General features: G+C 47.2%; 10 protein-coding genes across 10 annotated transcripts; 7 read left to right on the forward strand and 3 right to left on the reverse strand.

Moving 5' to 3' along the window:
• Positions 1 to 233: 233 nt before the first annotated feature.
• N7516_006611 (putative C2H2 finger domain protein) lies at positions 234 to 1,485 on the forward strand (the record flags this gene model as incomplete). The annotated part of the gene is made up of 2 exons (XM_057219331.1): positions 234 to 1,304; positions 1,360 to 1,485. The coding sequence occupies 2 exons, from the start codon at positions 234 to 236 to the stop codon at positions 1,483 to 1,485; spliced, it is 1,197 nt and encodes a 398-aa protein (XP_057073422.1).
• Positions 1,486 to 2,562: 1,077 nt separating this feature from the next.
• N7516_006612 (uncharacterized protein) lies at positions 2,563 to 3,982 on the forward strand (the record flags this gene model as incomplete). Its single annotated transcript, XM_057219332.1, has 3 exons — positions 2,563 to 3,174; positions 3,232 to 3,396; positions 3,458 to 3,982. The coding sequence occupies 3 exons, from the start codon at positions 2,563 to 2,565 to the stop codon at positions 3,980 to 3,982; spliced, it is 1,302 nt and encodes a 433-aa protein (XP_057073423.1).
• A 233-nt stretch (positions 3,983 to 4,215) lies between these two features.
• On the reverse strand, positions 4,216 to 6,033 carry N7516_006613 (uncharacterized protein; the record flags this gene model as incomplete). Its single annotated transcript, XM_057219333.1, has 2 exons — positions 4,216 to 5,945; positions 6,000 to 6,033. 2 exons carry the CDS (start codon positions 6,031 to 6,033, stop codon positions 4,216 to 4,218), a joined length of 1,764 nt encoding a protein of 587 aa, XP_057073424.1.
• A 2,436-nt stretch (positions 6,034 to 8,469) lies between these two features.
• On the forward strand, positions 8,470 to 9,903 carry N7516_006614 (uncharacterized protein; the record flags this gene model as incomplete). Its single annotated transcript, XM_057219334.1, has 6 exons — positions 8,470 to 8,607; positions 8,666 to 8,892; positions 8,956 to 9,095; positions 9,154 to 9,248; positions 9,304 to 9,417; positions 9,472 to 9,903. The coding sequence occupies 6 exons, from the start codon at positions 8,470 to 8,472 to the stop codon at positions 9,901 to 9,903; spliced, it is 1,146 nt and encodes a 381-aa protein (XP_057073425.1).
• A 1,990-nt stretch (positions 9,904 to 11,893) lies between these two features.
• On the forward strand, positions 11,894 to 13,575 carry N7516_006615 (FAD-binding oxidoreductase; the record flags this gene model as incomplete). Its single annotated transcript, XM_057219335.1, has 5 exons — positions 11,894 to 12,118; positions 12,174 to 12,390; positions 12,447 to 12,823; positions 12,887 to 13,263; positions 13,329 to 13,575. The coding sequence occupies 5 exons, from the start codon at positions 11,894 to 11,896 to the stop codon at positions 13,573 to 13,575; spliced, it is 1,443 nt and encodes a 480-aa protein (XP_057073426.1).
• Positions 13,576 to 13,942: 367 nt separating this feature from the next.
• On the reverse strand, positions 13,943 to 15,754 carry N7516_006616 (putative MFS transporter; the record flags this gene model as incomplete). Its single annotated transcript, XM_057219336.1, has 6 exons — positions 13,943 to 14,102; positions 14,154 to 14,621; positions 14,699 to 15,113; positions 15,165 to 15,450; positions 15,506 to 15,531; positions 15,586 to 15,754. The coding sequence occupies 6 exons, from the start codon at positions 15,752 to 15,754 to the stop codon at positions 13,943 to 13,945; spliced, it is 1,524 nt and encodes a 507-aa protein (XP_057073427.1).
• A 1,084-nt stretch (positions 15,755 to 16,838) lies between these two features.
• Positions 16,839 to 17,834, forward strand: N7516_006617 (NAD(P)-dependent alcohol dehydrogenase; the record flags this gene model as incomplete). The annotated part of the gene is made up of 1 exon (XM_057219337.1): positions 16,839 to 17,834. The coding sequence occupies one exon, from the start codon at positions 16,839 to 16,841 to the stop codon at positions 17,832 to 17,834; it is 996 nt and encodes a 331-aa protein (XP_057073428.1).
• Positions 17,835 to 19,014: 1,180 nt separating this feature from the next.
• Positions 19,015 to 20,252, forward strand: N7516_006618 (sugar phosphate isomerase/epimerase family protein; the record flags this gene model as incomplete). The annotated part of the gene is made up of 2 exons (XM_057219338.1): positions 19,015 to 19,361; positions 19,436 to 20,252. The coding sequence occupies 2 exons, from the start codon at positions 19,015 to 19,017 to the stop codon at positions 20,250 to 20,252; spliced, it is 1,164 nt and encodes a 387-aa protein (XP_057073429.1).
• A 360-nt stretch (positions 20,253 to 20,612) lies between these two features.
• On the forward strand, positions 20,613 to 21,428 carry N7516_006619 (peroxiredoxin family protein). The gene is made up of 5 exons (XM_057219339.1): positions 20,613 to 20,709; positions 20,759 to 20,871; positions 20,931 to 21,094; positions 21,161 to 21,307; positions 21,370 to 21,428. Exons 1-5 carry the CDS (start codon positions 20,660 to 20,662, stop codon positions 21,403 to 21,405), a joined length of 510 nt encoding a protein of 169 aa, XP_057073430.1. The 5' UTR covers positions 20,613 to 20,659; the 3' UTR covers positions 21,406 to 21,428.
• A 347-nt stretch (positions 21,429 to 21,775) lies between these two features.
• Positions 21,776 to 23,188, reverse strand: N7516_006620 (uncharacterized protein; the record flags this gene model as incomplete). The annotated part of the gene is made up of 1 exon (XM_057219340.1): positions 21,776 to 23,188. One exon carries the CDS (start codon positions 23,186 to 23,188, stop codon positions 21,776 to 21,778), a length of 1,413 nt encoding a protein of 470 aa, XP_057073431.1.
• Between the last annotated feature and the right edge of the window lie 554 nt (positions 23,189 to 23,742).

A 23,742-nucleotide genomic window follows, 5' to 3' on the forward strand; every position in this document is an offset into this window, starting at 1 on the left:
ATTTCTCGGAACCTGAGTCCCTCGACTCTCTCCATATTCCGATCGCGAGCCCCAGCGATCGACGATCGCCCCTCCTGGATTCTACCAGCCCTTCCGGGGCCGTACCTGGCGATCGAGATTGGGCTCTGAGCGGATCCTCTTTTGGCCAACTCACCAACATCAACGACCCCGATTTCTACGTAGGAGTGAGGGATCCATCCGTCAATCTGGCGACCCTAGCAGTCCCGGCGGGAATGGGGACAGCGTTAGACGCGTTGTCAGCCCCGCCGTTGAACATTCGTCGTCCAGCGGCCCCGACATTACCTAGCTTTGAGCTCCCACCACCACCGTTCACGTTGGGTACCGCCCCGGCAGCACCCAAATACGGACATCCCACCCACCCGCCAGTCTCCCACGCGCCAGTGAATGCGAGCGTGGGTAACCTACTAACGCCACCGGCCACGATTCAAACAGGGGAGCACGCCACACCCCAACCCTTGGCGCCATCAACAGGCGCGTCCTCCGAGCTACCACCAGCATATTGGTCAGGGGCTAATCCATACGGACAGTCCTGGGGATCCGGGGTAAACCAATACTCAGCCCGCAGTTCCTTTTCACCATCCAGTATGCAGCGCTCATCGGTAATCGCACCACCGACCACGGATGGGTTGCCGCACCCATATGAAGGCCCGACATTATCTTACCAAGCTTTACCCGCCCCATCAACCATGCCCCCTTCCGCTTCACAACCTCCCATGAACATGTATCATGGGGGACCCGCTACATCCCCCGCTCCACTCCCCTCCAACGATCCATATGCCCCCAAACACCAGCATATGTATGCCACTTCTCCTCCCATGCACAGTCCCCACCAGGCCGGCTTCTCTCCCATGTATGGCCCCGCAGGCCTTGGCATCCACCCTCCAGGCCGAATGCCTGTTCATAGTCCACCAGCCGGACAGCCACCGTTGGGATATCCCCGCCAACCGTGGCCCTCATATTCTCTCCCAGCGATGAACGGCCCCGTCATGACCAACGTACACAGCCCCGGTGGGCCCATGTCGATGATGGGTGGAATGCAACCCGGGCTTCTCCCGGGGTTCAACAGTGGACATGTCGCCAGCTCTCAACATCTATATGGGGGCCATCCGCCCCCGCACGGCATGCCCGCCCCCGCGGCGGACCGGCCTTTCAAATGCGACCAATGCCCACAGAGTTTCAACCGCAATCACGATCTCAAGCGCCACAAACGTATTCATTTAGCCGTGAAGCCTTTCCCCTGCTCGCACTGTGACAAGAGCTTCTCGCGTAAGGATGCTCTTAAGGTATGTATCTACGATCATCATGTAACAATTGCCGTTTACTGACTTTTGCGGGTAGCGACATATCCTTGTGAAAGGCTGCGGAAAGGACGGCGATTCGGAGAACAGCAACCAAACTGGGGCTGATATGAAGGGCGAAGGGCGGAGTGAAGACGGCAGCCCAATCCTCAATGGACGAGTTTGAAATGCGTTCCGGTCTTCCCGCTTATAACACTCTTTCGTCGCGACGTAACTCCCGAACGTTCATCCGCATATTTATAGGGGTGAAGTTTGAAGACATTGTATGTACCTACCGAGGCATTGGGAGTCGGGGTTCCTATCGGATTTTATTTTGATTTATATTATATCTTTTTTTTTCGAGCTTTGGCGAAGGGTTTGTGATTTGGGCATCATGGGAAGGTCTGACCTCTGCTTTTTTATCTCAATTTTTTTTTTTTTTCCTATCCGGATTTATGTTTACTATATGTGCTTATCAGACTCATGTGTGACGTGTGTACCTATCCTGCTTCTCTGTGATTTAAAGCGATTAAGCGAACTGGAACTGTTAATGGGATGGACAACGTCGGTATATACACACCCCTTCAATTATGAGATGGAACATACTCCGTACATTAATCGTCTTAATGTTTGTACTAAAACAGCTTCCAAGCCACATTTCGTTACTCCACAATTATTGGCTACTTATCAACCTATTGACGCTTGATATGGGGGTGTTCGTCTGATCGATGGCTGATTTGGCTGAACCCATCTTCAGCCACTTACTAGGTAACCACATGGCTGTCTTATTCTAATTCAACAACGGGTAATCGGTGAGAATACAAGTATTTAGGTATGTTTGCATCTATTGGGATGGATCTTATGGCTCCCTATTTTTGTGTTCTCGGGGAAAAAATATCATAGATCCTCCCATTGTAAGACGAGATAGGTATCATTGTGCTTGGCCCATCACTAAACCAAGGAACGAGCCTCCGTACAAGTAGATGATCGCCATCTCTCTTTGATCGAGGATGGAAACTATCACAATTATACTTTGCTTCAATTCTCCGCAAGATCCCTGTTCGTCTCCCCCTTTTTGTTGTATATATGTTGGGTGATCGAAGCCCCCATGGGGGTCAGCTCAACTACATCCTAGTACCTTATGCAAGTCCGATATATGCCACATCATTTTTCTCTTTTGCCCCTCCATTTTGATCGATAGTGGATGCACTTCATGCCTTCTTCATTGAGACCATTGAATAGCATTTTCCAGATATATTCCATCATGCTTCCACTGCTGTTGATATGTGTTCTGCTAGCACAACAGGCTTTAGCATTTCCTCGTCAGCACAGAGCCAACGAGAAACCCCTACCATATTCCCTCCATGATAGCAGGGACACTCGTAGCAGAAGCTACAAGATACCCAGCGCTGTACAAAACGGAACCAGCAAAGCCCAGTTTGAGATCCCAACGCCAGCAACCACCCTTGATATAGAGACCCTCTTCCGTCTAGACGCACCTCAGATAGATTCAATCAACAACTCCGTGTTCGACTGGTGGTATTTCGATGCCGTCTCAGAGACCAACCCAGATGATTCCCTAGTCGTCACATTCTTCTCCTCATCCGCAGAAGCATTTCCATTCCTCGACGCGAATGAATCCTCCGTGCTGACCGTTTGGCTATGGGCTTCGTTCGCCAATGGAACCGTCTTTTACGACTCCGTCCCGGCAACCGTGGCAACTGTCACTGGCGCAGGCGGCGCGGGCACTAATAGCTCCGGCGAGTGGTCCTCCACTGGCTTTAGCTGGGCTGCTCTTACAGAAGATCTATCTCGGTATGAGATTATCATCGCGTCTGAGAAGTTGCAAGTCGAAGGCCGGCTTACCCTGACTTCGGTAAGTAGTTGGTTCGAATAGTAAGAATAGACAACTTGCTAACTGTACCAAACACAGCAAGTACCGCCTCATCTGCCCTGTGGAATCCAACCGGAGCGGACTGTACTTGAGATTGCACCTCATATCGGATGGGTTAATTTGATACCCGACGCCGTGGGTGAGGTCGACATGAAGATCCAAGGGTCGACGCTGAAGTTCCGAGGGCCTGGGTACCACGACAAAGTAAGATTTGACCTTCCTCCGGACACCTGGACTGGAAAACTGAGAGCTGACCAAGTCATAGAATTGGTCTGATCAACGCTTTGTTGATTCTGTCCACAGCTGGTACTGGGGCCACGGTCGTCTAGGGCCATACTCGATTGTATGGTTCAGTTACCTCGCCATGGATGACCCGACCAACGCCACGTATGTGAGCAGTTACGTTGCCAAAGATGGGGAGGTGCTTGTATCGGCTTGTGATCCTTCTATTCTCACCGTGAGGCCGATTGGTAGTCCCGGGACTACTGGTGGGCGATACCCGCCACGCGTGGGTGATCTACCGGAAGGATTCCGATTGGAATATGATCTCGGAGAGGGAGGTCGTCGGTTGGAAGTTAATGTGTCGGTGAGAACGGTGGTTGCTGGGGATGAAGAATATTATATGAGATGGACAGGTGATATGGTTGGCGAGGTAATTGAGTCTGAGAGCCGACAACCACAAGATGTCGGTGGTGGTGAGCCCAAAAAGGAAATGGGAGAACGTTCCGAACGATCATCTTCATCTCTCGTTGGTGTTGCGGTTTTGGAGCAATTCGTTATGATGGAATAGATGATGCCGAAGACGAGCATTATCAAAGAAAGTAGTAACATGTTCATATAATATACTCACATATAGTATATAGAAAACCACCGTTATATTGGCTTGGATAGTTTTCGACTTATGTAGAAGAAAGGAATGGGAGTACAACGGAGATACTCGGGCGACGCACGAACGGAAATGAGAAGACAAAATATTATATATCAGACAAAATGAGACGAAACAAAATGACGATCCCCAAAATATCACTGGGTACGTTGCTTAGACTTCCACTCTTCGACCAAACCTCGGTAATCCTCAGGACCATATGGTTGGAAGCAACGGGCTAGCAAGCTGTGCTTACGCTGTGGTGACAGACCCAGTTCTCCGACCATCAGATCAACATATGGGATGGCGTCAAACACAAAGTCAGGGTTCCGCCGCCCGAATCCTCCCGGGTAGCGATATTTGCCAAATTCGGTAAAGAGAGCTGTCTCCCAGGCAAGGTCGATTTCTGACGTGTCTTCCGTCTTGAGGTCGGACGCAGCACGCACATCCAGTGGGCAGCTTTCCCGTGTAGTTGGGGTCAGGTCGCCCTTGAAATAGGCTGAAATCCACAGTGCCTGGGTCTGAGCAATTAGGGTGGTGTTGATAGTCATGGTGATACCCATGAATGCTAGAGAGCGTTCCTTTACCAGCGAAAGTGGGACCATAAACTTCGCCAGCCGGAAGGGGTGCGGCACAGCCGCCTCGGATTGCTCGTTCAACGGGGTGTAGTTGGGGTTCGGCTGGGGTTGATCACGCAGCCGGGGGAACCGGCGCAAAATCTCTTCTTCCGCCTCTTTCACCAGGTTTTGGTTTAGCGGATCTACACTCCAAGGGAATCCCAATTCGCGGTCAATGCCTTCTGGCAGGAACTTAAGGTTTGGAGTGCAACGCCAGCCTGTCGAGCAGATTAGTGCTGAAGATGGCAGCGCCTCACCTGAGGACAGATGAACAGTGTGATCCGAGAGACGGTCTAGATCAGCGACGTGCACCTTGATGGTGCCATCCCTGACCAAATCGAAGAAATTGGTCGGATAATTTAGAATGCTGAGCGAGGAAGCGATCCAGAATGGGCTCACCCAAGGCTTCAGCTTCTTTGTTTCTGGGTGCTTGTCGTACTCATTCAACTGCACGACATCATCGGCTAGAGTAGCCCAGAACGAGTCCACAATCTTACGACCCAGCCAGGTACCATGCAAGAAGCTGCGAACACCAGAATACCCGTCAGCTTCTCCCCAGATACATGGACTGAACCAGGTCAACAGGCGCGTTGTGACCAGCTTTTCCAGCCACTTTTTCAAGGGCGTCACATAGGGAGGGGCCATCCAAACAGGTCCATGACCGGACTCACGAATGATCCAGTCTACTTTCATACCTGCCGTTGCGCAGGCATAAGCCGCATCCCAGGCTGACTTGGTCCCGCCAAAAACGGTTGCGCGCTCTCCAGACTGCAGTACTGCACCTTGATACTGTAGCAGATCGCGACAGTGGAAAAGTGGCGCACCAAAAGACTCCTGTCCCTTGAACGTAGGCAGATAAGCCTGTGATGTGATACCGGTGGCCACAATCATCTTCTTGGTATCGATTGATGTCGTATCCGCTCCGTGTGACACGCTCAACTGCCATGTTCCGTCCGAGGTATGTCGCGCACTTTCCACATGGTGTTCCAGTCGAATGCAATCGGAAAAGCCAAAGTGGTGCACATATGCCTCCATGTACTTCTGAATTACATGACCCGGAATATGCTGTCCAGGCTTGATACCAAAAGTCGCTTCGTCCATAGGGAAGTCGCTATACTCATACGTGCCCAGCATATTGTTCGACTTGAGACCTTTGTACAAACGGTGCTTGGCCCATACTCCGCCAATAGAGCTAGCAGCTTCCAGCAAGAGCACATTATGGCCGGGATTGACCTCGCGGTAGGTCTTGACGGCGGAGAGCCCGCTCCAACCTATTGGATGCCAACGTCAGCGAAATAGTTTGCGACAGTAAAGACTTAACTTACCTGCGCCTACCACCACAAGATCCACGGACTCCATTTTTGAAGACTCCCTTGCTTTCGTATTTTTTTCTTTTCCTTTTCTTGGAGTGGTAGAAAATAACCGATTGCGGACCAGGATTAATGCACGAATTTATGTACAAGTAAACAAACGCAAGTCCAGATTGCTTTGTACAGGAAACGAAGGAATGAGGGACAAGTAGAGGTATTAGCGTCGAGTACTTGTAATGCTTTTGAGTTTTTTTTTTTATTTCAAGCCCTTGCCGTTGCAGAGGATGGAATGGTGGGACTCTTAAATTAGCTTAAAAAAAAAAAAAAAAAAACTCACTTTGACAGTTTTAGCAAAGTTCAGCATTGTATGGAGTATATTTTCTGAGACAGACATGTTAAAAAAAAGAATTGAAGGACCCGAGACATTTGAAAGAACAGATAGACCTTACCGAGAGTACGGAGTAGATGATCCTTTAATGGTATTATCATGGCTCATGAACTAACTACCCGTGCCCCCAGTCCTAGACCCCTTGGCCTATCTGGGTAACAGACTACTACTTGGCATGCACTTACTTTGTATGTCGTACTTTGTATGTTGTACTTAACTAACTAGTTAGTTGTACTTTGTACTCCATACGGAGTAGACTCTTCAGTGTCAGGAGGGGCTCTTCTAGACAATTCGAATCAACACTGAATATTTGAATATATATATTTTTTCTTTTTCTTTTCTTAGCTTCGCTCGGTCGTTTGCACTATTTTAGCCTTGCGTCAAAGCGTGGCCAGACTGGGGATCGTCAGTTCTTCTATAAGGGCAGCCAAATGTACGGAGTAAACCATACCCCACTGTTATTTTAGATACTTTTTACTGTGGAAACAGCGTGGCTGGCGTTTGGATTTACTAATTTTGGGCAAAAAAAAAAGAAAACAAGAAAACAAGAAAACAAAAGTCGGGACTAACAATATGCAGGCTGCCATTCCTCCGTTGGTATCTCAATCCGACTATTGGACACTGTCCAATGGAACTGATTGATCTCATACAAATTATTTGACAAATACAACATTGTACAGAGTACAAGGCTCACAATTGCCTCGGCTTAGAAAATTAAGGAGCCCCGAACTGCCCGTTACGTCTTCGTAAACGACCCGCTTTTTTTTTATCCACCAAGTCGTTGGCGGCGAGTTTTCCGCTGTCATGAACAAAGTTTTACCTCTGATATGAAACATGATGTTTCTTATGCACAAAGTTAAGGTTGATTGATAGTGTCAAAATCGAAGCCGTCAACCCCCCCAATTCGGACCGGAACCCGAGGCCTAATTTAGTACTTATGATCTCTCCTGGACTCGTTTGGCGGGTTACCTAAAAAAGCGGCAATGATCGCTTATTGATAATAATACGACTGGCCTGAGCGTCCGATGGCTAGTCCCAAATGTTCTGTTACCTACATATTCTCGGAGTAATGTCCAGCCTGATCAGCAATCAAACCAACCCAAAAGAGAATGTGGATCGGAGAAATTGATACATACAACCTATACATCCCTGTCCTTGCTGCAGCATTGTATGGCTTGTTCCCCATAATTAGCCAAAATACGCAAGCTTTATGCAACTGTACTTTACCCCGTAAGTTTGTCTTTGGGATGGTCCGTTTGCGCGTCATATATCGTAGTTGACATCCCCGCTAGCATTGCGGTCCATTACTGCCTCTCTGGCCTAGTTGATATTGTGCCTGGGTGTGGCACTCGTGTGTAACCGAAAATAAACCTCAGGTTAGACAATGTGAGTTCTAACACGGCACGGAGTACTCCGTACGGAGCACTCCATAACTATTGTAACAACTTGCTCTTTTACTCCGATCGTTCCCCCAACGGGGAATGTCATATGGACTCAGGGGAGATGTGGACCTTTTGACTCCTGGTTTACATTTCCAGGGACCAATAATCCGGGACTGGAACAAACGGTCTTCTTGACCTTAAACTCCTCCCCGGCACGCTGAAGGACCCATAATCCGTGTCCAGCACCAAAGATAGTCCATCGCTGTCCAATGAGACTTGTGGACGTCGCCACTCCTGCAGAAGGGTCGGGAACCTGTCATAAAATTTCCTTCACTTGTGGAAATATCTACATAATAGATGGGGCTTGCATTTAGCTAATGTGAGCCACAATAAGTAAGTAGACAACATGGCCAACGGACATTTGAGATCGATCTTGTCCTTGCGTTTTCTTTTCTTCGTTGGTGTTGATAAGTCGACTACGGAGCGGGCTTGGTTCTTTATCCGGTCTGATTCCAATAGCAACGAAGGCCAAGGGAGATCATTGACATACTGATACTGCCTTCTGCCGCTTGTTTCAACAACCCCCCCCACTCGATGCAATTGACTTTCTCTTCCTTTATCTGAATGCACACCCTGGGTTGAGCTGTTTTTTTTTTTTTTTTCCTTTGGTTTTGATGGCATATACCACAAATATATCACTGTAACTTGATCAACTATGGAAGGGTTTAATACTGAAGCGTTCACCTTGTTGGGGGTAGCCATTGTCATCATTGGCCTACGAACGACCGCAAGATGGATTATGGTTGGCCCAAAAGGTTTCCAAGCCGATGATTATCTAATGATGGTGGCATGTGTAAGTTGAATTAGAACTTGTCTCTTTGCTTTCTTTCTGCTAATCAATATGGGTATAGGTGGTGTATGGGCTGGAAACCGGTGCTGCGTACATGGTCGGTGCGTGGTTCATGGGCCTTGCCAATAACGCGATGACGGATGAACAACGAAAAAGTTTGTCGCCTGATTCGGAAGAGTATCGTCTGCGTGTAGGTGGCTCCAAGGTCCAGGTGGCCGGCTGGTCATTATACACTCTGCTGTTATGGTTGCTGAAAACATGCATGGCCATTTTCTACTCTCGATTGACGTGGGTTTTCATTCTGTCGCATCTGTTTCGCTCTTTGTCACTAATGTATATCCTACTATCTAGCACAGGCTTAGTGAATATGCGGATCCGTATCCACCTCGCCTATGTTCTGATCGCCATAACTTATATTGCTACAATCTGCTCGATTCTCTTTGCATGTCATCCAATGGAGAAAAATTGGCAAATAGATCCAAACCCTGGGAGTACGTCAAACCTTATCGACTTGTTACCCCAAAAGACTGTGCCTCTGACTATTGTTAGATTATTGCCAGCCTGCCGTGTCCAAGATCGACATCTATGTGACTGTGGTACTTAATGTCTCGACCGACCTCTATCTGATTAGTATTCCAGCTCCGGTAAGCCTCCCTCTAAACATTTGTGTGAACTGTCACTAACAATACCTGCATTAAGATGCTTGTCAAAGCGCGACTAAAATGGCGGGAAAAACTCGAGCTCCTGGTTCTTTTCAGTGGTGGTTTATTTGTGATGATGGCTGGTATTCTGCGTTGTGTCCTCATCCTAACAGTAAGTCATATTGAGAGTTATTTGATGAAACAACAAGATCTAATAGTTCGTTAGGCTGGTGCAAATGGGGCTCAACAAGCTGGCAGCTGGGCCTGTCGCGAGACTTTCGTCGCGGTCGTCATCGGAAATATCCCCATGATATACCCGTTGGTAAGGCGAACCACAAGACGTGCTGGTCTATACATTTCATCAAGGGGTGGCTCAGAGAGCTACCCTGGATACCCTCTATCAGATGCAGATGCCGACACTGGCGGCGGCGGGTATCCCAGACGCAAGAGGTTTCGCCATCCGTTATCGATTCCTGGAGACACCCAATGGAATGCAACCAGCGACGAGCAAATGATCTTACCTACCTCACGACAACAACCGGCCACATGTACCGCTGGCGATGGCGACTGGGAGTCCCACAGCCAGAGTAGCCAGAATGGGATAAAGGTTGTCCATGAAACAATTATTCACAGCTCCGAGAAGACTCCTCGGCTATAGTACGAAGACTTTTAATTAAAAATGTTGCGGAGACCTTTAATTTCTCTCATTTTGTTGACTTTGTGGGTTTGGGGCGTTGGCATGTCTTATCATTTGATTTACTTCTGTTGTATATATTTTTATACCCCTTTCGGCTTGGCTTTTGTCCTTTTTTTGCTTGTCTTACGAATCCAAAACTACATCACGGAGAACTACATCTAGTTTCATCCAAGAAATTCGCAATCTGACAGAATAATACTTGAGTCTGTTTCCAGATCAACAGAGTGTGAGACTGATTGTGATTTGAACACATTCTAACCCATGCACATTGCATGCATATTGTTACACCGAATTTGGTTTCAACTGAGTAGATGCAAATTTCCATTCACTTGCTGAAGCGATTTCGTAGAGTCTTGCATCAAGGGGTGGGTATTTGAAACCGATCGAAGTAAGTACGCAAGGAGGATATTGACCGATGGCGAAATAAAAGGGAGATATCATCGATGTTGACTACCTAGGAAGTACGAAACTAGATCTATAGCGAACGAATAGGAGACATTGGCAGTTAACCGGCCCCTGTAAATTTTCTTTCGAAAATACGGAGGGTCCGCCGCCCATATTAGAACAGATCACCATACAGAACAAGTCACCATCTAGAACAGATAACCCATATAGAACATATCACTTATATATTAGAACAGATCACCTAGAACATATCACTTATATATTAGAACAGATCACCTAGAACATATCACTTATATATTAGAACAGATCACCATGTAGAACTAACAGAATCTACGTGGTTGAGATTGGAGAAATAATACTGTAGGATTCTCTGCTTGCGGTTGGACGGAGAGGAGAAGGAGAGAAGGAGAGAAGGAGAGAGAGAGAGAGAGAGACTATCTACTGCACAAAGAGGATCGATCTGTCCCAAGTGGGGCCCTGGGTCTCAGGCACCCAGGCACCCAACAAGAACATTTTACTTTGATCATCTACCACACCAATGACAATGCCTGAATCTAACCAGGTATTCAAATCATTAATGATCGTCACTGATAATTCTGTGTAAGTAGTTGAATACTCTCTGCGGCCATACTCCATATAATGACACCATCGCTTTAACAATAAGCAACTTTGATTGATCTAAGGACCACACACACATATGTACACATATAGGTATCGAAAAACAGTGTCTGCGAGTGCTCTATATCGTGATCTACTATCTCTATTGCCATAAGCCCATGGATATTAACTACACATTCGCATTTGGTAGGAAGGGGAAGCTTAAACGAAAACTGCAATACCTAACTAGGTATTCCCTAGGTTTTGAAACATTTGGCTAGTTAGTTAACGTATTTCACAAGCGAGTGACCCAGTCCGATACATATAATTTAAAATTCTTACCAACAGCTATCGGGTAGATATGAAGTCAAGCAAGTACGTTGTTGACATAGTTATAAGGTTGTGGTTCATCTCATTTACTAGTTAACTAACTGTGTATTTCTGACTATGTCACTCGCTTATGAAATGCATTAATCTCAACACCCTTGGACCCGTACCACATGATTATATAATATTCTACCGATCGAAATATCCGCCTCAAATTAGCCAGGTAGCTATTATAGCATACTTGCTATGCCAAAAATTACCTTTCTGACTAGAATATTACCACTGAGAAGCTAAACCATATTTTTAACAGATGCTAAGAGGTTTCGGGCACTTTAAATCAATCCTTGATGAGCGGGTTTGGTAAGCGGTATAGTCTTGATACAGGCGGTGTTAAGATTAAGGTGTTGTCTCTGTTCGTTCCAAGGTTCGTCGTTCCAAGGTTCGTCGTTCCAAGGTTGGCAGTTGATCTGCATTACCTAATCGATTTGGTGGAGTAGATAGAGCGGTCAGCTCAGCCACCATCTTGGAGTTTATAAAGACCAGCATACGGAATAAAGAGATCAGAACTAATCTGATGAATTTAAGTCAGCTCCTTATGATTGGTATGCATGTGCAAAGAACTATGGCTGCATCGCCCCTGCTCTTTCTCCTTGGAGTTCTCTCCTTCATCTTTCCAGTAACCGCCTCTGATATCTCTCCTCTTCTCTCCACCCTTTCCTCGTCTACTAAGGTTTACTATCCTAGCGATGCAAATTGGACCGACACCGTCCAGCGATGGACCACTTGGGAGGAACCCACCTTCTCTCTGGCCATTAAGCCTGCCTCCGTTGCTGATTTGCAGACGGTTGTACGTTTTCTTCCTCTAAATGCCCCCTCTCCCATTTGACCGTGTAATACTGCAGGTCAAATACGCTTTCAAGCATGATGTTCCCTTTTTGGCCAGTGGTGGTGGCCATGGATACAACCCCTCTTTCGGGGCTCTTCAAAATGGTCTCAAGATTGACCTGGGCCTGTTCAATGGTGTCACCATCGATACAAATCAGAACACTATGACTATTGGTGGCTCTGTTAAATTTTCTCAAGTGACTGGACCTCTCTTTAAAGCTGGAAAAGAGATTCGTAAATATTTACCCCATACGGTGTGTTTAGTGTCGTCTCTAACGCATTTCCAATAGAAATTGGCTCCTGTCCTTGCGTGGGAATGGTGGGCGCTACCCTTGGTGGTGGTGTTGGTAAATACCAGGGACTCCACGGACTCATTCTTGATGCTTTAGAGTCGGTCCAGCTCGTTACCCCTACTGGCGATCTCATCACCGTCTCTGCCACACAGAACAAAGACCTATTCTGGGGCCTTCGTGGCGCTGGTTTCAACTATGGAATTGTCACCTCGGCCACATACCACGTCTACGATCTAACCAACAACGGCAATGTGCTCAACGTCGACTTCATGTTCCCTGCCAGTCTTAACGAGACCTTTTTCAATATTCTGGCTAGTTATGTAACCTTGCCTGCCGGTCTGTCTTTGCATGCTTTGGCTATCAATTATCCTTCAGTAGGGGCAAGTTTTCTTTCAACCTAGAGAAACATGATTACCCGCCTGACCCATTCCATTTAGCCCGTTATCCTCCTCAATGCCGTCTACCCTGGTCCTAAGCAAAAAGGGCTCAATCTACTTGCCCCCTTTCTCGACCTGGCCTATATTGAACGCAACATCACCATGATCCACTGGGATGCAATCAACGAGGTTGCCGGTTTTGGACTGGGAAAAGAGTTTTGCGTCAAGGGCCAAAAGTTTGATCTTTGGTCCGCTGGCGTACGCTCCATCGACGCAACGACACATATCAATTTCTTCAACAAGCTCGTCCAGTTCTGGCATGACTACCCCTCTGCATCAGGAAGTGCCTGGCAGGTTGAGTACTTTCCCACCCAGGCCGTCACTGCTATTGCAGATGACTCCACTGCCTATCCTCATCGCCAAATCAATGCCCATGAGTAAGCCTTCTCCCCCCTATTTGCATGTTCATGCGAACCTGGGTACCCATCTAACGTCTGTCTAGAATGTTTACATTTCGCTTTACCGATAGCTCCATCAGTGATAAGGTAGATGACTTTGGGCTTTCCGCCGTCGAGGCCTTCAATGCTACCAGCGGATTCGATGATTTGCACATCTACGTCAGCTATGCACATGGCACGGAAGGATTGGATGCTATGTATGGCGCGGAGAAGCTGCCTCGGTTATTGAAGCTGAAGAAGAAGTGGGATACCAAGGGCATGTTCAGCTATAACAATGGATTGCCTCACTAAGGTTTATTACCTGTTGATAGATAGGGCTGCCGGGGAGTGTTTTTACCTGTCAGGTGAACTTTGTGAAAACTAGATATATATTTTAGCTGTGGCATGTTGATTTAACCAGTTTTTAAAATATACCTCCCAATGTCAAGCATTATGAGTATGAAACGTATCTTGCTCGCACTTTGAATGCAATTGATTATTATATATCGAAATATTTCAATAAGATTTTACAGTCCCCGGTTTGAAAGAAAGTATTTGACTATGTTGAATTTACTATTTGAAATTCTGTTGGCAAGTGATGTGAGTGTTGTGTAGCAGTCAGAGAGTCCCGCTCGATGAATCTCCATCCAATAGACGGAAAGGATCCGGCTATTATTGATCATAACGCGTATCGGAAAAAGTGATTTTGCTTGTCGGTGAGATCGTCAAATGCAATTTTGTCTCGCTGCACCTCATCCACTTCCAATGATTCCCGGATTCGGTTTTCCCGCCGAAGGACGAAATACAACACGACTGCGGCAGCAATTGTGATACAGTAGCTATGCTTCGTTAGATCGGCCCAAGGAAGATAAATCAGATATAGGACGTACCAGATGATCATGCCAGTCCACAATTCTGGATAATGTTGTGATTTAGTGTTGCTTTTCACAAGCTGCGGTCCGATGATATTGCCGACAGTGTAAGCCACAAACACGGTTGCTGCCATAACGGTTTTCTTCGTGGCACCGGCGACGTTGCTAGCTCCAATTGTGATAATCAAGCTGACTACTGGCCCAAAGAAGCCGGTGAGTGCATAGCCAACGACTGGAGTAACTGGATGATATCCCCATTGAGATTTCCAAATCATCACGCAGCCAGCAATGACAGGTAGACAGCAGGTAATGAGCAAGGGTATGCGGGTGTTGGGGACAACCGTAGGGATATATCCACAAAGAGGAATGAAGATGACACAAATGGCGCCAACGGGAAACTGAAATAGAATTGAATGAAGGGTATCATAGCCGAAGGTGGACACAATCAACGGCCCAAAGCCCGAGATAGCACCATTGATAGTGTACCTAGATATAAAGAGGTTAACATCGAGGACTGTATGGTGTCTGATATCATATACCACACAACAAGAGAGAAAACTCACGCTGCCGCCATCATGATAGCCACCAGATAGACCTTAATGTCCATAAAAGACTCTTTGATTTGATCGAACTTGATCTTGTGGCACCGAACACCGGTCTGACCCTTGCGCAGTCTCTCCACAGCAACCCTTCGTTCTTCCGAGGTTAGGAACCAGGCAGAAACTGGAGAATTAGGCATGGTGCAACACCAGAGACCAAACAAAAAGGTCAAGGCACCAGCCAGAATGTAGATATACTGCCATCTTTTCAATGACCCAGCTGTGATTTGACCAAACCCATAGTTTAGCGCGCTACCGATGATAGTAAACCAACCGGTGCCAGAGAACCACCATGCCTGTCGAAGAGTCTGCTCTTCTTGTGTGTACCATCCGCTGACGATGGTCATAAATCCAGTAGGAATAACACTTTCAATGAAACCTATCTCTTATTAGATAAGAGACCAGTAAAGGACATTGGAGATCAACATACCAAGGAAGAATCTTTGCACGAAAAGTCCTTGCCAGGTTGTCACGCCAGCGGTGGCGGCACAGACAATAGCCCATACCAGAACAACTGGACCGAGGACAGTTCGAGTATTGAACCTTTGCAAGATAAATGTCATTGGGTAGAGACCAGCCATCATCCCGAAATAGAAGATTGATGTTGCCCAGCTGAGACGTGAAGTATCAACAGATGGAGGAGAAGTAGAGTAGTCTTTCACTAGCAACCCCAAGTCGGTCGTCATGCCAAAGAGCGTAGCGCTACCTAAGATAGCCTATAGAGAGATTAGGATATGTTGGCTAATAAAGACATCGGTGCAGTCATCGCACCTTGTCATAGTACACCATGCCATAGCCTGTGTTCGAGTTAGTCAACAATTTAGGTCACGGGTATGAAGTGTATGACTAACCTATAAGCATGGCAGGCATCAAATACAGATCAATCTTTCGTAGAACACGTTTTTCCACTATCGGGTCAATTTCTTGGGCGAACTCGCTCACCACCGCCAACGCTGCATCTTTGTCGGATGAGGCATGGGGCGATTCGCCGGTGCTAGTTACGCCATGGACCTGAATCATCTTCTCACACCAGAACGACTCCCCTGAACGTCACAGGGGCCGAAACAGTGATGTATCTTAGTACCTTGGGATATGAGCAATTACCAATTGCGAGACGAGAGAAAATTTGTTTTTTTTTTAGACTTCGTACCTTCCAAATTGGGATGCCCGATATCGCGTGGCTGTATCTTACCGCCTTTAAATTACGAGCAGAATTAGCGATCAAAGCGCGGAGACAATCACTTGCCCAAGCGGTAGGATGGAATACTATCATCAGTGTTCATCACTACGGAGTACTATCATCATTGAGTTGAAGCACTCTTCTAAATGTGCTCTCAATAGAGAAGGAATTTGATGAGACTGATTTCACTGACAATTTCTCGAATCCATGATTGCAAGAGCTTTATTTGAAGAGTCCATGTCCTCTCAAAAAAAAATAAAGTTGAAAAGATCTTCTGCATCCGATCTCGGCTTAGATACAACGTGAGATGAATGATTGCCTATATCTAGTCACGTACCACGACCATGAAGTAGCCGTGCCTGCATACTAACCTGCGTACTATGGAGTGATTGAGTTATTATCCAGACTGACTCTGAAAGCTAAGGGTCTATTCCATACGGCAGTAACCACGTGACTTTATCCAGCCCTTTGACCGCCTTTTTAGTGGGAGCTGAACAAGCCTGGGCCTATGACATCATCAACTTTCAGCCCTGAAGAAGAAGTCTTAGATCGACCAAGCCCCTAAGGCCAATTGGGACCAACAATTCTGGGTCTTTGCCCCCAGAAATTCTTTGCATCGGGGTTTTATCTCAATTCGGAGGAAGTCCAGGGGAAAAAAAGCCACTTCGCAAGCATCATCGATTCATCGACAAGGTGGGTCCACCCAATTGCATCACAGATCGTCTTATTATCGAGTAGAAACTCTTTCTTTCCGACGAAACCCACTAATCTCCCACAGTTTGGTCGATTCTCGGTGGGAGGTATTCCTAGTGACGTACTAGAGGGGTTCCCCTATAAAGCAGACTCAAATATTAACCTACCTGAATGCTCCCTGAATAAATTTCAAATTCCACGAAACTGTATCTTGCGTCAACATTTCCCACAATGACAATCAAATTCACCGTATACAGGGGCTCCGCAGATGGAATCAAACAAGCAGAGACCGAGCGGGAGGACCTCAAGCGAGACGATGTCCTGGTGCGAACCACACATTCAGGAGTGTGCGGCACAGACGTCCATTACCAGTCAGCCAACATGAGTCTTGGTCATGAGGGAACGGGTGTGGTGGAAGCAATTGGTCCAGACGCGAAGTTCTTGAAGAAGGGCGATCGTGTAGGCTGGGGTTATGAACATGACTGCTGTGGTTTCTGTAAACAATGCCTCACTGGCTGGGAGACATTGTGCAGTGAGCGAAAAATGTATGGCCTGGCCAATCTTGATCAGGGGTCTTTCGGCACCCATGCTGTCTGGCGTGAAGCCTTTTTGTTCAAGATTCCCGACAACATGAGCAGCGAGGATGCGGGTCCCTTGATGTGTGGTGGATCAACTGTTTTCAATGCCCTCCATGTCGCGCAGGTTCGTCCGACCGCTCGCGTTGGTATCGTTGGAGTAGGGGGTCTGGGGCATCTGGCTATCCAGTTCGCCGCAAAGATGGGCTGTCAAGTCGTGGTGTTCTCCGGCACAGACAGCAAGAAGGAGGAGGCGACGAAGCTGGGAGCCGGCGAGTTCTATGCGATCAAGGGTGTGAAAGAGTTGAAGATCAAAGCTCCTCTCGATCATCTCATTGTGACGACCAGCAGTCAGCCGGATTGGTCACTCTACCTGAATGTCATGGCCCCCAATGGTGTCATTTCGCCTCTGTCCGTCGATTCAAACGATCTCAAAATCCCATATATGCCGCTGCTCGTGAATGCCCTTCGGATTCAAGGAGGCATCGTGGGTTCGAGACAGGTCCACAGGGATATGCTTGAATTTGCCTCATTCCACAACATCAAGCCTGTCAAGATGACATTCCCTTTGACATTGGATGGCGTCAAAGAAAGCTTGAAGACATTGGAAGAAGGAAAAATGCGTTATCGTGGCGTTTTGGTGGCACCCTAGAATGTTGACATGTGAGCAAAAAAGCCCATTGGGTGCTTCTGATCCAAGTGAATAATTTGGAAGTCCAAGTCTGTATATGAAAGCACAGTCAGAATGTATGAAAATGATTTTGTGTTTATGAATTTGAAGTTGCTCATTCTTGTTCGCGCGTGGTTCGCATGTGTGTAAGGGGGGAGAGTAGAAAGGCGAAAAAAAGGCGAAAGAGCAAAGGTCTCGGACACATAGCAGAGTTCACCGAGAGAAGTAGAACCGCAGGGAGGAGATAACAGAGAGCCCTGGATCTACCGAGATGGTTTGTCTGGGGTTTGTCACCTATTGATACTCAAAAGCCAATGGTAGACTGATGTTTTACCACACATAAGTAGCTCGGAAACGAAACCCACATAGAAATGGGAAGTGCGTGGTTTATATTCAACGGTTGCAAGGTGAGGACCTTGATAGAGGGTGGATGGAGCCATCGACGTCAACCGCTTGGCAACCAATGCGACTTCATGATACCGTCAAACCGATCTACTGTTAGCACCTCATTTTCATGCATCCACTGTACAGCAGGTAGATAATCGCTTGACCAGGCCTTCTGCAATACCCGATCTCCTTCTGGGACCTAGTTTCTTAGCTTGTTATATGTTTGCAAAGCCCTGCTGTCCGTTAATGGTATTAACAACCTCGTTTGTCCTGAAGATTAATCTAATCACATTCGGCCACGATTCTCCGGATATGTTTGGACCGATACGGAAAAGATATTACTGGGTACCTACGGCTATTTTGTTTCCAAGGATGGAGAAAGTATTTCTAAGGAAGCAAAACTCCGCGACGTGGATGGAACTGGCGGGAGAACAACAAAGGGGTATCGTTTACCCGGCTATATGATTTGCCTCTTATCAGGCTCGGCCTCGTCATCAAGACACGAATCACAGTAGAACTAGGGAAAATATTCAGTCATAGAGGACATTGTAGGGGATAACGTTTTGTCGCAATCGCTTGAACGTTTTCTAATAAAACGGTACGCTTTAATATAGATGATTGACTACCCCAACTTGGTGCATTAAAGAATGCACCGGTTTGTGGAGGTGGCGTGAAGTGGCGTCAACAGCCCGGGTATTCGATCATCCTTTTGTTGTATTAATGGAACAATTAATCCCTAACCCCAAGAACGATACAAGCTACCAATTCTGGAATTATGACAGTTTCTTGGCCTCCATGTAAAGCCAATCCATTGGGTATCGCTACGTTATCCCTCGGCAACTGGCGAGAGCATCGTTTAGAACCACGACTGAAAGCCGCGGCGAAATCGGGATATCAATGGATCGATCTGTTTGACGAGTGTTGGGCTGCGTACCTGGAAGAACATGGACTGCCGGGAGACCAACTTTGGGAACCGACTGCAGAGAATCTGCACGTTGCTCGAAAATTGGCTCGTGTTGTCAAATCCTTAGGATTGCGGGTTGCTTGCACCCAACCTCTTCGGAACATCGAGGGAATCAAAGACCCAGTCGAACGCCAGGCTGCCTTCGATCTAGTCGCCAAGTGAGATATATCTTACCTCGATGTCGAAATAGCGACAATGGAGTCACGTAGTTCATACTAACTTACTATCATAGACGATTCCCTTTCATGCGCGCCTTTGACACCGATCTTGTCTTTATGTGTGCGAATGTCCGCACCGATGAGGGAGTGACATCTGATCTCAAGAGGGTCGCGAGGGACCTCGCAGAACTGGGCGACATGGCGGCTGCTTACGCGAGGGCTGATGGTGGGCGCATGTTAAAAATTGGGTACGAGGGCTTATCTTGGGCAACTCGAAATACATGGTCGGCCTCATGGGAAGCCGTACGATTTGCCAACCGCCCTAACGTTGGCCTGATCGTGGATGCCTTCAATATCCTCGCCGTCGAGTTTGCTGATCCGTACAATGTTGCTGGCCACGGGCGGATCTACCCAACCTTGGAGGAATCTCTGGATATTCTTACCGGATCACTCGCGTCATTAGTGTCGACGGTACCAGGTGATCGGATCTTCTTCTTCCAATGCGGCGATGCGGAGTTGATGAACCCAACAACTTTCCTCCCTCCAACAGACCCGGAAACACCAGCACTGCTCCCATGGTCGCGAAGTCATCGGCTATATCCTCTTGAGAAGTCTAGAGGTGCGTATATGCCGGTTGAGCTTGTCACAGCTGCTGTGCTTGCCACCGGGTACCTAGGTCCAGTCTCGCTTGAGGTGTTTAATGCATCACTGAACCAACCAGGAGAAATGGTTCCGGCAGAACATGCTTCCAGGGGAATCAATGGTCTTCGCCTCTTGTGTGAAACTGCAAAGTCCATTCCAGCTTTTTGGCAAAGCCACGGGGAACGTAAGAATGCTATCGCACAAGTAGTGCGTCGGCTCCAGTCAGATGAAGACAAGCATAAACTATGAAGGACATGTATATTTTGATCATAGTTACCCAATCTGAAAGTAATCAAGTGTATGTATGAATTGGACTTGAGAGCCCTCTCTCGTTCTAGTATCACTGTTATGTCTAATGTCGACTACTTGTGTGGTAAGTACATAGCAGTACATAGCAATCATTTTTTTTTTTTTTTTTCATTCAATCTTTCTTAGTTTATATTTGAAGAAATCAATTGCTAGTTGCTACACCTGGGCATTCCCTCAACTGGAGCTCGGCGCCTCCCGCAAGGTCCCCCTCATCGGATCTGCCCCGCATGATCACCTCATATTAATCAGCTTGACGTTGACAACCCCCGCCATTTCCAAAACCTCAACTTTTCATATCTCTCTCTTCTCTTCTCTTCTCTTCTCTTAATATCCACATTCATCTCAATATGACTACACTCAAGTCCGGCGATTCGTTCCCTAGCGACGTGGTCTTCCAGTATGTAAAACCCCAACCCCCGCAAAGCATGACACTGATTCCTCTTCAGGTACATTCCATGGAACGAGGAAAGTGGTGAAATCACCTCCTGCGGCATCCCCATCAACTACAATGCCTCACAGGAGTGGGCCAACAAGAAGGTTGTCTTGTTCTCCGTTCCCGGTAAGTTTACGTCAATGTCATCCTCCAGCTAAAGGCAGAATGCTAACGTGTAAACCAAGGTGCCTTCACTCCCACCTGTTCCGTCAACCACGTGCCAGGATATATCCAGAACCTGCCCAAGCTCCGCGAGAAGGGAGCTGACATTGTCGCCGTCGTTGCTTTCAACGATCCATACGTGATGAGTGCCTGGGGCAAGGCGAATGGAGTTCGCGGGGATGACATCGTGAGCACAACCCCAACTTTCCGCGTTTCTGCGACTAGTATTGACTGTATTGACTTATATGAATAGCTTTTCCTCTCGGATCCCGATGCCAAGTTTTCCAAGAACATTGGCTGGGCCGATGAGGCGTCTGGCCGTACAGGCCGTTATGCGATCGTTATCGATCACGGTAAGGTCAGCTATGCCCAAATCGAGACCGAGAAGGGTGTTGTCAAGGTATGGAATTTCATCCTTAATTTTTGCTCCGTCTGGTGGCTAACAGCTCAATTTGTCTATAGAAATCTGGCGCCGATGCGGTTCTTGCTTCCCTTTAAACACACGAACTATAGAATACCCCATGATCATTCTAAACTCAATTCCAAATGTCATTTAGAAACATGTTCCTTTGTCAAATACATGTTCTCCTACGGAGGTATACAAGGTGTAGCTTCAATCACTATATATCTACTAAGGTCTGAATAAGTGTACTTCGTTAAGAATGATTCGATTCCATAATATCTGTCCCGAACTTGAATTGAAAATGAAGACTGGGAGGTCTATTCAATCATCTAAAAATTCCAAATCTAGCGAGAAACAATTGCGAGGAAGCAAAAGATAAATCTATATAATGCAAAGCGTTCAGGTGGTATCGTCAAATAAAATGCTGGGAAATGCAAGCCCGAAGGTTGCTAACAATGGGAAGAGTCAAGTATGCGACAGAACACGGTCGTGAAGATGCAACTCCAACCCAGCATTGACACAGTCTATATGCAAAGGTTCGGCAGCTTGATATATTTTGTCCTTGATCACAGCTTCAAGTACATCAGGTCCAGAGCTAGCAACCTGATCATCGTCATCCGACGGGACGTTTTGGAACGCACCCTCGATATCGACACGCTTGAGTTTAGGGAAACGAGTCCGGCGACTTTTAATCACGGGTTGTAATTGGGAAACCAACATTCCCAGATATCGCTCCTCACATGCTTCAATGTAAAGAGTCTCAAGCGACGATGGGAGACATTCCATGAGAGGTGTGGTCGGTTCGTTCTGGTATCGAATATCCAACAGATTTGGCAGTCTCACGCGCACTTCTTTCAAGGCAGTGAAATCAACAAGGGAACCAAACCACTCGTCGTGGGATTGGTTCAGCCCAGCAGCGGTGAACGGATAGTGGCTGCCATAGTGGTCCAGCCAGAGTGTTTGCAGGCTCTTTTTGCTATGGGTCAGAGAGCGATAGAAGGCGGATGGTTGGTAGCCATGCGAAAGGACATGCGAGTCCGAGTGCTGGTATTTAAATGACTTCAAGTCGGCGCATGAGCTAACCAACTTCTCCATGCCATGGTTCCCACTACTTGCACGCAAATCGATATCGGTGATCGAGGAGAAGCCAAGGCGAGGCTTCTCATCATCTGTTAGTTCCTCAGAGAGGGGAGTGGTGGAGCTAGGGTCCACTACGGAGTTGGCTGTGATAGCACGAACAGATGGCAGTTGGAAAAATGGTAGGAGCAATGTTGATGATAGTTGAGTTTCAGCTCCGGCATCATCCAGGTGCTCGCTGTGATCGAGATCTTCCCGATGATGCAACGAGACCTCACGTAGGTGTCGGAAGGCTGGTTGGACGGGAAATGGCTGTTTGCAATCCACGGCCCTTTGCATGATCCAGTCCAAATATGGAGAGTTTGTCGTATAGGCCAGTGAAAGGGTTCTGAGCTGACTCAACAATGGGAGAATGAGTGCAACCCAGGCGTCAGCAATGCCTTGTTCGAGGTGCTGGGCCCATTGATCACTTTCGAGCATTGAGCATGATACATCATCCAGCCATGCTCTCAAAGATGTCGATGTCTGAATTTGGTTACAGTCATCGTCCGATACGCTTTTCGCATGCCAGTCTGTTAGGTCTAGCTCCCGAACGGCCCGCGCCAGCGCAGGTCGTTCCAGTATGGCATGCAGGAACGAACTGGCATCTTGCCAATGGTTGATAGACACCTTTCGATATACTAGTGGGAGGAAAAGATCATGAAAGTGACGGGAGACTAATATGAGGTTTCGTCGGTCTTCTTTCTGTTCGAGTTGCTCTCCTATCAAGAGAAGTACGTCATTGGGCAGCGCCAGCTCCATGGTAGCACATTCGAATCAACAAATTAAGCTTAACAATGATAAGTGTAGATGGAAAATCGCGGGGAAATAGTGAAAGAAAAGAACGAGATCGAGTACTATTTAAAATGCAATTTCTATTATCGCAGATTTGGCCACCGCTGAAGATCAAACTTTGATCCGACGTGGCCAATGTTGGGGCGCCATATCCCCCGGTGGATCTATATCCGGACACTCTGAGAGGCTGCAAATTGTTCGTTTCCACTTTTGAAGGAAAATTTCAACGTCTTAAACCCGAGACAATTGCGTTTGTCTGGAGGTTTTCCGCTTTCTCGGATTTTATTTCCGACTATATTCATAAATATGAAAAGGAATGATTGTATCCAGTTCTCTACGGAATCTCCCGAACTTCATGTGGATAGGTGGGGGTGTTTAGGCCTGAGGGGCAGAGATTGACAGTTGAAGAGCCACTTAGGTGCATGTGCAAGTTATTGCGACGATACTCCGTAGTGAATATGGTGCCCGAGAGTCGTAGAGTCATGTCGTTATCTGGTACAGACAGTTCTTCACATCGCTTC

The sequence above is a fragment of the Penicillium verrucosum genome (genome assembly GCF_028828655.1).
Source record: "Penicillium verrucosum strain IBT 35672 chromosome Unknown utg000002l_segment0_segment0, whole genome shotgun sequence".
Classification (NCBI taxonomy): Eukaryota; Fungi; Ascomycota; class Eurotiomycetes; order Eurotiales; family Aspergillaceae; genus Penicillium; species Penicillium verrucosum.